This window comes from Drosophila santomea, chromosome 3L, assembly GCF_016746245.2.
Source record: "Drosophila santomea strain STO CAGO 1482 chromosome 3L, Prin_Dsan_1.1, whole genome shotgun sequence".
NCBI lineage: Eukaryota > Metazoa > Arthropoda > Insecta > Diptera > Drosophilidae > Drosophila > Drosophila santomea.
In genome coordinates, this window is record NC_053018.2 from 4,603,053 (window position 1) to 4,617,101 (window position 14,049).

Sequence of the window (14,049 nt, forward strand, 5' to 3'; positions counted from 1 at the left end):
CTAAGCCATCGCGTGTGTGCATATGTCTAAAAAAGTTTTCCACTCCCCCACACTTTCCACTTTTTCCTACATTTTCTTATTTTTCGCCCCGTGACCCACATGACTGACACTTGGCGATGACGCAAATCTTAAAGCCGAAAGGCCTGCCCCCAAAAAACAGAACAGAACTGAACAGAAACCAAACCCAACCGAACCGAAGAGTAGTAAGATGTTGTCGGCAGATAGGCAGATAGTCCCCACTGGATTAATGCTGCCATAATTCCACGGGCGGCCTTAGGCCGTAGAGCCGCTGTGTGAAGCGCTTGTGGAGTGGAGTTCATTTAATATATCCGATAAAAGTATTTGCAATAAATCCTGTAAAAGCTAATGATTAATTGCTCTGTAGCTTTTAACGTCAACGCGCATACTGAAGGCACGGATTGTGTGTCAGACAGCAAAGGCAAAGGCGGCAAAGGCAGCGAACAAGAACAACAATGGCAAAGCCAAAGTGGCAGCGACATTGGCCAACGTGGCGTATGAGTAATTCGACTTTGACGCCGCATCGCCGCGCTTGGTTTTGCCTACAGCCACACACACACCCACACACACTCTTTCCAGGACTCTGTCACACACACACACGCATACACACACACGCAGAGCACAGTGGCACATTTGTCTCTGCTGCTGTTAGTGTATGTTTCATGTTTTGCGTTATTGTCGCTTCAAGTAAAAACACAAAAATATTTATTTCAAATGAGTCCTGGCGTACAACTGGGGACTGCGGAAACTGGTAAACAGAATGCTTTTCCGGCCCAACCCCCAACGGCCACGCCTCCAAAACGCCCATGGGAGATACCCTGTATGGGGTGTATTGGTTAGAAGAAAACTATGAATGAACTAATACTTTTCGACAGCTGAAAAACTTAGTGATAGCTCACTATACGGTCAAGAAGTGCGATGGAGTTCTATAAAATACTTCTATTAGATTGGGTACCTCGCATTCGTAACCCCGAAACTGCAGAATCGCCTTCTTTTTTTGGGAATTCTTTTTGTTTTTGGTGGGTGGCGAAAGTTACTTTCAGGGGGTTGGTTGGGCTGCCTCAGTCGTTCAGTTGGCGCCTTTCCTGTGGCAGGGGACCGGGTGGAAGACAGCATTTGCCATAAATTGTGAAAGTGTCAACGAAAGGCAAAAATACACACACACACACACACACAGGGACACACACACACACAGATGCAGATGGAGGCACACGCACGCACGCACTGAGGGAAAAACAATGCTAACGACATACAAACAAACAAATCTATACTCATTTCGGCTACTGTACCTTGGAGTGGGGAAGCAACACGCACGCATATTTATTTTGAACACATCTTTTTTTGGCCAGCTACAAATGCGTTATATAAATACGACTCTACAGATACGCTGATATATATATACATATGTACGTATGTATATGTATCTGCAGATTGCCTTTTACATACTCACGCATATTGTTCTAATCAGTGGCGATGTCCTGGCTCCTTGGAATGTCAATTTTTTGCTGCCTAATTTATTTGGCCAATACCCAAACCAATCGAAACCACCCTCTGCTGTGGAAAAGGGGGAGTAACTACTTTTGACACTCCCCCCAAAACGAGGAAACCGCTTCAGATGATTATTGTCATGGTCGAAATTCTCGGCAGCGGCATAGATTTTTCTCCCCCAAAAAACTGAATGGTTGGAGAACTTTGCATAAGCTCCTGCCGCTGACATCTTATGGAAGATGGATAGTTCTGTGGCGTGGTCAGGTACAATCGATAGCCGGCATATTTATGGTGGCCACGTGTACTTTCGCTGACCGCTGGATATTTTGGAATGAGGAAACGCTGACCCCTTTAGGGGAAAAAGGAAAAAAGGGGGGAGGCAAAGAGTTTCCTTTAACTTAAGCCTGACAGATTTAAATCCCTCGAATACTGCGTGAAATAATTAATCTCCTTAATTGAATACATGCGATTATGAATCAGCAAGGAGGACAAGCGCTTACCACAATTACTGCATTAATTTCCGCCACTTGTCGAGTTGCCTTGGGGCTTTTGGTTTAGTTTGGTTTGGGTTTTCTTTTACGCTTTTCCTTTTGCCGTTCCTTTTTCCTTTTTCGGGGGTTGTACACTGGTATATGTATATATATAGGAATAATAATCATAAGGAGCTCCAGAGCATCTGGCCGGGGGCGTTGGTCCAGTGTTCCACTAAATTGGACACATCTGCACAGTTTTTCCTCCCACTTTGTACTTCCCCAAAAAATAAGGAAAATCCCCCCCACTTCTTCTTGGCAGCGTGTCAATCTTGCGAGTCAAATGGCGGCACGCATGGCAAAGTTTTCCCAGCCCAAATAAAGAGAGAGAGAAGGAGAGAGAGAGCTGGCTCAAATCCCCGCACGTATCCGCATTTCCACAATTCTACAATTCCGCATTTCCCATTTCCACATTGCCGGGAGTCTGGCGCATTTGCATTTGCCTCCGTACACAATTTGTATGCTTAAGTAAGCCGACTGCGTGCATGTTTCTAATGGGCGGCACAAAAGGTTAGCTTACCTGATGCTGAACACGGTAAAAAACGCGCTGGAAAAGCGGCTTTCCCGCCCGCTTTTCACCCCACCCTTCCCTCTCTCAAAACTCCAGCAACTGAAAACTCATTTCGCCTCGGGCGTGACTTTTATAGCACTTTGTTTCCGAGTAGCTGGAGCTATTCAGAAAACCAGATCCCAAACTTGCACCAAAAACTGTGAAAAAAAAAAGAGGAAAACTTTCGATTCCAAAAGGTTTGAATACCCTTGTTTACCCATTGTTGTTATGACAGCTAAAACGTTGGAAGTTGCTGGAAAAATACAAAATAAACTAGTTTTTCATTGTCGTATTCATACAGAAGATTGTTCAGTTCTGGCAATTGCTACGATTATCATTTAAATATCAATATAAGCAAGAACTAAATATTCTGCAATGTGTTCAAATGGTTTGTAATTATACAGATTTAGTTGCTGGATGAAGTTTAGAGACACACACATAAATAGATAGCCACAAGTTATGTTCATCTTAGGCACGTTATCACAATATCTTAGTATGCATGTAAATGACTGTCTTGCTACAAATGTAATTATCAAGATTTAATTACGATAAAGTTTATGGACTAAGTAAATTAAGGCGAAAGTTTTATTAAATAGGAACTTGCTATCAGCAACTCCCTGACAACTTTTTGTTTCAATGCCATTTTCAGGATGCCCTTTTAGATCGCAATCGCAACAAAAAAACAAAAGAGTGTGTGACAAATGATGGCTACATAATGAAAACCAGAGCTCGCAGCATTCGAAAAACTTTTCAATGAAATCGAGCAGACAAAAAATGTGTGTGTGTGTAGACCTTCAAACTGACGAACTCAAGCAATTAACCTCTGTCAGGGTATACAAATGCGAAAAATGGATTTCTGCGCAGGGGCCACAAAACGATTTCAGAACTTTTGCCTTGGCAATTGCGAAATGCCAAAATGCGAAACACATTTCGGGTTCAAGTTGCTGCTGATGGTGATTGTTGCCGCTGTAAATGCCACTGCTTTTGCTGCTGCTGCTGATGTTTTCGAACTTATCAACACGCCGATCACCTGCGACAGTTTCCGCTCTGCCTCAGAAACATGTAGTCACCCATTGGGACAGGACCTAATTGCCCCGCACCCAGTTACATCTGCAGCTCGAGTCGAGTTCCATTCCCACAACCACCGAACCATCGAACCCTCTCAACCCATCAACCCAAACCAAGCACAATCGCAAACGCAAACCCAAAACCCCCGCTCAAGGTGAGCAGTGTAAAAACTTCCTGTGCACTCATTTAGTCCTGCTGAGCTGTTGTCCTTTATGTAAGCGGCAGCAACATCAGCAGCAGTGGCAGTGGCAGCAACACCAACTGCGACAACAGCAACAGCGGCAGCAACACCGAAGCAACACGCCCCTTTCACCCGAACAATACACAAAATGAAACGAAAGGGAGCTGGAGAATAATAAAAAAACGGATATAGAAATTCAATACTTTGATTCGTGCCACAAGCAAAACGAAGGAAGTGCAACCATACAAGGTAACCAAATAGCAGGACAACACGTACCACCAGCACTTGTTGGGATGTTCAGTTTACACTGCGAAAATCACAAAATCGCAAATCATGGGGTATCAAAAACAATTGCGGCTAAATGGGGGATCTCTATATTATTCAGAAGTGAGTGTGAAATAAGCATGAGAACTATAGAAAGCCTTTCATCAGCTTTCCATTAGCTTCCCATGAAATTCAGATACTTAATACTTCTCTCATAAAACGTTATCCTTCCTATTTCACTATAGTTTCCCAAAAAGAGCCGCATTCAGTTTGCTCTTACTCTCAATTTCATTTCACAAACCTGTCATGTTCACATATATTTTAATTGATATGAAACTTACATTATGTCCCCTGGCTTCCTTTTTCGCCGTGCAGGATATAGGGCGGTGGTGCAAGGGGTGCTGGCCGGGCAACAAGATTTCCCAACTGCAGTGGCAACTTTTGGGCAACATTGCTGCATTATACTTAGTGGTTTCCACTTGATTGATGCCATCTGTTAGCTACCCACCACCCAAAAAACGCAGAAGCGGCGGGAAACTTCGCCTCCCAACTAACGATCGACAGAAGTACAAATGTAATTGCCTAGCAAGTTACGTAGGAGGACTACTACTACTACTACTACATCACTACTACTGCTGCTTAATAACAACATCACGCAATGTTCGCTGCGTGGGAAAGTAGTAGTAGTACTGACTTACGGTTGGCTAATTACCGACATATAGATATCCTGCGAGTGTAACTATTAGCAGTCGGCAGGCATTCGCATCCGGTTCTCGAGTGAAGGCGGTGGAAAGGAGGGCGGGAAAAAGGACACTGGGAAAGCTCTCCCCTGCAATCCTTTCCACTCACATGTCTGCCAATTATAAGCAACTAAACCGCAGATAAGAGCGGATGCTGAGGCTGCGACCGAGACCATATATCGCAGACTAACCCCAACAACCCCAACCCCAACCCCATCTTAGTAGATCCCAGACCCATGCCCCATCCTCCCAGGGATGTGCTGTCAAAGCGACGTGACTAAGTGGTGAAAAATGATTTCGTGGCTACGTGTGACTCTCTCGCTGGGAATGAGCGGGCGTTAAGCGTTCACGGCTTCCTCCTGGAGAAGCACAGGTCCTGGAGATATCCTGGGAGAGCTGGTGGGATGGTGGGATGGTAGGAACTTGGGGGAACCCGAGTAGCAGCCACAGCCATCGAGAGGGTCACTTGACGAGATACCTCCAGAGGGGTGAAATAATGCTGGGAAATGGTTGGGGGTTTGGGTTTGGGTTTGGGTTTGAGGTGGGCTATCTTTTGGGATGGGAACTGCGAACTGGGAAATGGGAACTGGGAACTGGGAACTGGGAACTGAATGCATGTGGAGGAAGTGTTGTGCAATCGTCAAAGGATCAACACATTCGCTCTGCCTGGCGATGAGGTCGGTTCGTGAGGGAAATTTATCAAGACTTCACGGGCAGCATCCACTGCAAGGGGAGGGAACTTAAGGAGCAGATGAAGATTTCTCCGAAAAGAAAACCCTATTCGTCTTGGGCAGAAGCGGCTTCCCTGCAGAAAGAAAACCCCGTGAGACAATAGGAAAACCTTTGAATAAAAACAGCCAATAGATTCGAACCGCATCAATTTACAATCTCTTTCTTTCAAATTCCATTTAAGTTTGCTGACCCTTAAGCAAATAGTTGATTTATGAGGGTTTGGAAATATAGGACATTTGAATATTAGGCAATATGTAGGTATCATAAGATACCTTAAGGCTTATACCTTTTAAGGTCTGTTATCTACTATCTAAGAAGGCTTTAGATACTAGCAGTTGTTCCTAGCTAAAGTCAGTCAAATATCCACCTCATAAACGTGCAGTTTGATCTGCGGTTTTTATTATTCATCGTTATCGCAACACATGGTTTCCATCAGTCATCGTTCAGTGACAGGATTTGGCATTCTCTGCTTTTCATCCAAGACGGAAAGATTCCTTAGCGTATCTGTCGCCAATTCAGCGATAGCTTCCTTTATCCTGGCCAGGGAAATACCGCTGTCCTTGGATCTCCGCCCTCCTGTTGCGTGTCACGCTGTCGTCGCTGGCATCTACATCCAACATCCAACATCCTGCATCGCCACCGCTCTCCCCAAGGACCCACTCTAGCATCCTTTAGCACCTCCATCTGCATCAGCATCTCCATCGCCTGCGTCGCTACTCCTTTCGTCCTCCGTCCTTCGTCCTTGTCGTGGCAGTCTGGGCGTCGTTGTCTTGCTGCCAAGTAGCACTCAACGTGAGTTTGCGACGCATTGCCGCATTGTCGCTACTTCATCAGCAGCTACAGCTACATCCACATCCACATCGACATCCACAGCTACAACTGGAGCTCCAGCTGAAGCAGAAGCAGAAGCAGAAGCTGAAGCTAAAGGCAAAGCCAAAGCTTTATAGCGAAGGCATCAAGTGCAAGTATCCATGTCCTGGCTGCACTTGTGCCGCGTCTTCTTCGTCATCATCGCCACCTCCTGCGGCTCCGCAACCCACTCCTGCGACACAGAATGTTGCCAGTTGGCAACTGAGCGTCCGCAGGAAATGAATACGTGTTGAATATTTGTCGAGTTGAAGCACAAGGACATGCAGGATAACATAAAGGATGGGGCTGTCGTATCACCCACTCTCTCCACCCCCTAAGCACACAGTACATACATCGCAAACAAGCGTCGCACAGTCTGCGTAAAAATAATGACTCCATCTGAGCCAAAATACTTTGGCCAAGTAAGCAGCACTTATGGAATGATCAAACATTAATACCACAGATATAAGTAAGAAACAAAATGTTTTTAGAACTATAAAAAATGTTTCAAAATTCGTTTTATATATGGGAATTTTTGTGGTGGCACTGAAATACTTTCTATGCTTAAAGATATTACTGTCTGATTGTTTTTTGTCAGTTTTAAAGGTAAGATAGGGATAGATAATAGTGCTATTACCCCTTTTGATATAAGAGTTCTATTTGACTGCCCCCAATTGTGTCTGTTTGGCACGGAGTGTATCCATCTACGTGGATGAGCTCCATGTGTCGCTTAGCCTTGCTGGCCGGGCTAATGCGCAAACCAAATATGATATACTATACGGGAATGTATATGCTGCGGATATATGTGCGGCGCAGCATCTGCCACAGATTTGCAAGCGTTTCACAAATACCAACAACAACAACAGCAGCAGCAACAGCAGCAGCAGGGGCAACAACAACAACAACAACAACAACAACATCAGCAGCATCCCATCAGCAACAAGCTGCAAGGAGCAAAACGCCAGCTGCTGCAAATGGCACGCATGAAAATGAAAGGCCCATCGAATGGGCGCGTTCATTGAGAATTTATTTCAATAAGAGAAAAGAGGAAAGAGCAAAGGGGAAGGAGGAAAAAATGAGGGGTGGGGGGTGGTAGTACGTGGAATACAAGGTACACATACATATCTTAAGGGGGCAGCACTAAAGGCCATCGGAAACTATAATCACGTATGTGCATATGTCTCGGGCAACACGAGTCCTGTGCCAGGATATCAGCGCTAAGTGCTCTTGTTGCATGCTGCACAAGTAATTAAGATTAGTGACTCAATATGCACACAAACACACAGGCACACTACTACACCATACACATGCACATACACATATACATATACATACACATACACTTGCAAGTGTTTGTCTGAAGACAGGATTCCTCAGACAAACAACTTAACTTGTTCTATGCCATCGTGTTCGCTTTGTTTTAGCTGCACTCTGCAAAAATGTAGCAGGAAATGCATGACATGCTCTCAGCTTAAAGCAATTTAAAGGATCTTGAAACTCAGTTTAAACTTAAAGGAAATTCTTGTACGACAGTATACCAGAATGTAGAAAAAGTGCTTAATAATAGGAAATAATTTAGTTATTTATATTGCTGCCTCAACTACCTCTTTAAAGCAAACAATCTACCTATTAAAATGACTTTACTTTTGATTATTTGTTGTCAAAACTGAAACATCTCTAGTCAAGCTAAGTGTAGACCACTATAAGCTTTAATTTCCATCTCCTCCAACTAATGTGCAGCTTCACTTGGCTTCTCCTGCACTTGGAATTACCAGTTTACACAGCACAGATTTGCCGAAAGCAGTTTCCTTTGTGCGAATGAGTGTTGGCTCGGTAATTCCCACAAATTGAAGAATCAACTCGGTTGCCTGATTGATGCCTAACCCTCAGCAGTTTTGACTTCTCCGGGGCTCTAATTGAATCAACTGCTGCATGGGGAGAATGCAGCCTGAGCCTCAGATATTCAAAGTATTTCCGAAAGCGGCTGCATCCTGAAAGCCATTAGTTTATGGATGGCAAACAAAACAAATGCCAGAGGGCGCTAACCTGAGCCGATCCCAATCCCTATCCCAATCCCTATCCCAATCCCAATCCTGATCCCAAACCCATTCCCCTTCCCTAAACGAGTTCCAGTCCCGAAATGAAATTCAAGATCTGGGTGCAGCACTAGAAACCAGAACCTAGAGCCTGGAACCTTGAGCGTGAAGGAACCTCAACAGAAAGCGGGGTCAGGAATCAGGAATCAGCTGCTGCTGCTGTTGCATCAATGCAGTGGAAAATGGAAAATGAAATAATGCCAATGTGGACAGCTGTCGGAAAATTGTTGAAAGGCGAGTGAAAAGCGGTCTGCGCTCTGCGCTCTGCTCTCCGTATGGGGTTCAGTTTGCCCTTGGGCTGTTTTTTATGCAGAGGGTTTTCGTCCTGGCATCGGCAAATCATCATTATCATGCCGAATGCAGTTTGCAGCACTGAGAAAAATAATTGTGTTATGAACCCTTTTTATAGGCATACAGTTGGAAATTCCAAGCAAATGTTTGTGCTTCTTTTTAGGACAACTACCTGAAACGTTTTTTACTAAATGAAAGATATATAAATAGTTCTTAAAAATAGTTTTCTAAATCCCTGGTTTCTATATAATATTTTTTTGCAACATTTTTGCTTCCAATTAAAATATAGATTTTGTTCAGTGTGTGTTTACATAGATCATCGACTGATGGCCCGTCTGCAGATCGCTGGGCGAGTCCTGCGTCCTGCATCCTTGTCCTTTTCATTTCATTCTGCCTGCCCTTCGCTACCTGGACCGCACCTCAACTTCTGGGCCAGGGTTCGTGCCCTTCCACTTCCACATCCACATCCACTTCCCCTTCTCCTTCGATTTGGCCGCTCATGAGGAGAGGTCTTTGAACTCCGGGACTCGCCTAACGATTTGTGGGTTTCATTCGCTTTTGTTGTCCGACTGCAACAGCTGCCAATTTTAGTGGAAGAAATGGTAGAGAATCCCTATTCCTATCCCTATCCATATAACGATCCCAGTGAGATTTCCCCCTACTACTGCAGCACAATCCCTATCGCTATCTCAACGCCCGATTCGTACGAAAGTCCGAAACAAATGTAATTAAAAATACAAAGTTTCGAATTACCGGAATGGTAACTGGATTCTGAAATGAACTGGACACACGCGCTCGTCCAGTTTTGGGGAAGCCCCGCAAGTATATCCTCCATATCCTCCATATCCAGCATATCCTTCATATCCTGTTGCCGGATATGCTAATAAGTTGGCCCATCAAAACTGGGCAAAGTGCAATTTCGGGCGATGACGTAAACTCGCCTTTATTTCACTTCCCTCGTTGCGATGTTGTTATTGTTTTCCATTCCTCACCGCTTTCCATGCACCTCAATTGTTTCATTTCCCTATTGATTCGGTTATTGGAAATACTTGGGGTTTAATCCGTCGGATTGGCGCAACATATGTCCGCGAATCAATGGGGTGTATAGTTTTAGCTATGCAGGATAATGGAAAACTTAACACGAAAGTGTTTAAACTTATAAGGAATGTAAAGTAGCAAGTCTTTAGTCATGTAAGAGGTCTGTTCATCACTGAAAAGTAATATAATATTAGGTAAATATACAGAATGAGCTCCTATCTCAGTTGATTGTTCATAAGCAAATTTAATTACACATTTTTTGAAGATCTCTAAGTTGAAATACAAAGTTTCGGCATTAAATAATGCCATGCATCATAGGCATCATCCATCATCCACCTCAGATCATTTAGCGCAGATGATGGAGTGGCATAGTTTAGATGTAGCCATAGCACTTCTTCATCTTATTAAAATATATTTTACTTCAAAAAGAATTCCAAAAAATGTATATCTAGTTCAATAGTTTAAAGCTACTTAGAAGCTCTTTAACTGATTTAAACATTTCTATATAAATCTGAGCTATTTCTTATTTTAGAGCAACTTTTGTGCTATTTAACTAATTTAAACATTTCTTCGTAAAACTGAGGGGTGAGGCAAGGGGAAGTGAGGGGTAGGAGGAAAGGATCAACAGTTTCTGGTTATAGTTCTACAGCTACAGCTACAGCTACAGCTGCCGTCGACGTCACTTCCGTGCCACGCGAGCGTCACACTTCTGGCGAGAAAGGGATAGGGATATGCGCTAGCCATATAGGGTTTGAGGTAAGGGGATGGGGAAAGGGGGTTATAGCCAAAGTTTCGGGGCAACTCGCTAGGCAACGCCGCCAAATAGCCCTTGGCAAGCTGACAAGCCGAATGGCCAGCGACTGTGGGGGGTGTGCATTTTAGATTGGGCCAAGAGTTGGGCGCAGTGCCCACCCAGCAGCGGAAAGCGCTGGAAAAAGGGGGAAAAGCACCCAAAAACAGCTGGGCCAGCTGCAGCACTTGTAGAGCATTTCCTGCTCCTGCTCCTGCTCCAGCTCCTGGCAACTGGTCCTTGCCACTGCTACTGCTACTGCTACTGCTACTGCTCCTGCTCCTTTTTGCACGCTCGCAAACGCGCTCAACTGAATCCCCGTAACTGGGCTGCGGTGCACCTTTCGTACTCTCGGACATGGACAGCCACCCCCCACTCAAAACTAAATAAACTAACAAATTTCAACTAAATTTAAAGGGTGGAACAAGTAAATACCCTTCCAGGACTGTTGATAGTAATGCATTTGAAAAGGTTGTGGAGCAAACACTAAAAAGGTTAAAATTCCAATAAAATCTACATTAATTGGTAGTTGCTGTAAAAAAGATATATGGAAACCAATTTAAAGTTTAGATAAACATATTTAGTAGCATTAGAAAGAGGTGCTGCGAACCCTGCAATTAAAAACGATCACTCAGCTATAATAATCGCGATAGTAAGCCAGCAAACTGAAGTACTTGCCCCGCAGACCCCTAAAATATTTGTTTCTCGAAAATGTGTCAGAGGTAGCGCCCCTGGAAAAACTGACAAGAGTGTAAGCCCATTTGAAATACTCCCTCGCAGGGTATGGAATAGGGCGCATAAACAAAAACTAATAGCTGCAAACTTAGCACACACACCGCACAGCTCGTAAAACACGAAACAGGAAGGCTGTCGCTGCATTAACCATATTGTCCTTGTTCCAGGTGAGCGCGCCCCATTCCGCCCGTCGTCGTCGTCGTCGTCCTCCGACGGCTGCATAATTTCGGTGGCCGCTTTTCCTATTCTACATTTTCCTGTTGGGTGACGCGTGGCCCAAGTTCCGATTCGCTAGCCAAACGCAAACGCAAACGCAAACCCAAGCCAAAGCCATATGGCCACGGAGTCGTAGAGCTGTAGAATTGTAGAGCTTGAATCGCCTCAGTGCCTCAACATCTGCAGTCTACCTTCCGGATCGGATCGAGGTGGAAATATATTCATGTCCATGTAGAGGGTGTGTGTGGTGTGGAGTGTGCCGCGTGGCCAGCGGCGATCGAGGGATTGAGGTCCTGCCGAGTGGCTCCTTGTAAATTCCTCAAGGAGGCGGAGGGCGCGACTAACGAAGCGCAACAATTTCGTCGTGGGCCGCATAAAGCGCATCTTGCTCGGAATCGCCTTCAAGTCTGTTGGCTGGAAAAGCAGATTACCATGCGCCAGGAGCCGTGTGCCAGACGAGTGGTTTCGTCAACACCAAGAAAGGAGATGCACTGCGAGAAATGCGCTCTAAGAAGGTGCTTTTAAATTAGTAACATTTAAGTGTTGTTTGTTAGAGCAAAACTTTAAAGTTCCCACCTATAAATTACATAGTTAATTACTCTGTATAAAACACATAGCTAAGATTGGGTACATTTTCTCGCAGTGCAACCTGGGTGGGGTTGAAAGGGGCATATTTAGGGCTTCTACTTAGGTGCGTAGGGCGTAGGGCGAGCCCAATTTTTTTTTATAATTAGTGCAGTCGAATTCCACAGATGGTCTATACGTTACTTTGGCATTAATATTTACATACCGCCCTTCGTTTTCAAGGAATGTCCGAAGAGGTCCTTACAAACTGTCACTCCGCGAGATGGATGGACAGATATTTGGATCGCTGGGCACTTCTTGGTTTTCCTCAAAACAAAAAAAATTCGAAATAGTTTAAACAGGGAAACCATACAAAAAAAAAGAAAACGGTTGCATCTGTTTCGAGTGGGGCACAGGAAGTGGGATCAACAAAGGACCCGGGGGATAACATAGTAAACCGAATGAAAATTCCAATGAAAAGTATGTATAATTTTTAAGGACTGCTGCAGAAGCGACTGCAGCGACGCTAAGCTCGTCTGAGGCAGACAAATTGTCTGTTGTCGCTGGCTAATTAAAAGGTTAAGAACTTTGTAATTTAAGTGTCTGATTATGCAAAGCCCGGCTCCCCGTTCAGCTAACCGAAGCTCCACTTTAATTAATTAGTTTTGTGTGTGTTGCACTGACTGGGAATGCGAACAGATTGTATATGTAAGTAAGTCGCTTCTCAAGATGTTTTAGCGATTTTATGTTGGGTCATCTTAAGCGAATTGTTTGAAAGCTTTTCAGGGATTCTCTGAGGTTTTTACTTTCATCACTACATTTTAGAGTATTAAGTTACGAGTTATCTAATCTTATTGATAATATTGTAAGCGTATTCTATTTCAAAAAGGTTCAGCTAATAGCAAAACCAATGTTTATATACATTTCCTTCCAACTTGAATGGCTTCCAAAAGGAATGTGGTTACAAATATAAATATTTGAATGGACTTCACATGACTGGAGGACCCCTTTGCGGGCATCAAAAAACAGTGGAAATCCATCCCGAAATCGTGTTCATTTCATACTGGGAGTGTGGCATATGACACATCCAGCTGTCAATCAAAACCCAACTCGGCAGGAGCTGCAATTAATCATCCAACGATTTGAGTTGCCGCACTCATATCCGACCTCTGTGATCTGGAAAGTAAACCACTTATTCATGGCCAGTGGAGAGCCGTCAGTGCAGAGAGACGAGGGCGACAGAAGTTAGTTTGTGCTGTTTATCTTGTACTAACTGAGTTAGGGCCAAGGACCAGCGACTGTTGCATCCCCTCACCTCCTCAGCTATGCTAGTACGTACATATACCCCCTTTTGCCATCCCGTCGCTGGCAATTTGTTCAAAATCAGAGGCAGCAACAAATGCAATGCAACAGCAATTAACTCGGCACAACTGCCACATTCTGGGCGCAAAATCCACCCCGTGTATCGTGAATGGGAGCCTCAGGCGGCCAAGAGCCAAGAGCCAAGAGCCGCGAGCCCCGAGCCGAAAAAGTTCCAAAAGGGCCAAAGAGCCATGAGCCAATTCTCAGGTATGGCTGGGGGTCCGGTGCTCCCCCCCCCCCCCACACTCGTTCGTGTCGAAAGACAGAGACCGAGTGGGAGAGGGTGGGGAAATGGAAAGAGAGAGGCGCAACAATTTTGAAATCGGGAGAAAGCAACAGCGGGGAATGTTTCGGCAATGAAACACTTCCTGATTGTTGCCTTTCCTCTAGGGAGCTTGCGCACTATGCGATTTTTAAATAAATAAGTTAGAAATCTTTAATTTAAAAGGGTTTTATTGGTATTTTAGGCATACAAGCCAGCCCCAACATGTTTTAGACCCTTTTGGCACCCATTATATCATTTATACATTATAATAT

General features: G+C 44.4%; 1 protein-coding gene across 1 annotated transcript; it reads left to right on the forward strand.

Annotated features, from left to right (window-relative positions):
* Positions 1 to 3,494: 3,494 nt before the first annotated feature.
* On the forward strand, positions 3,495 to 3,844 carry LOC120450215. Its single transcript, XM_039633089.1, is given in 2 exon segments — positions 3,495 to 3,704; positions 3,707 to 3,844. Coding segments are annotated over 2 exon segments (348 nt in total).
* The last annotated feature ends 10,205 nt before the right edge of the window (positions 3,845 to 14,049 follow it).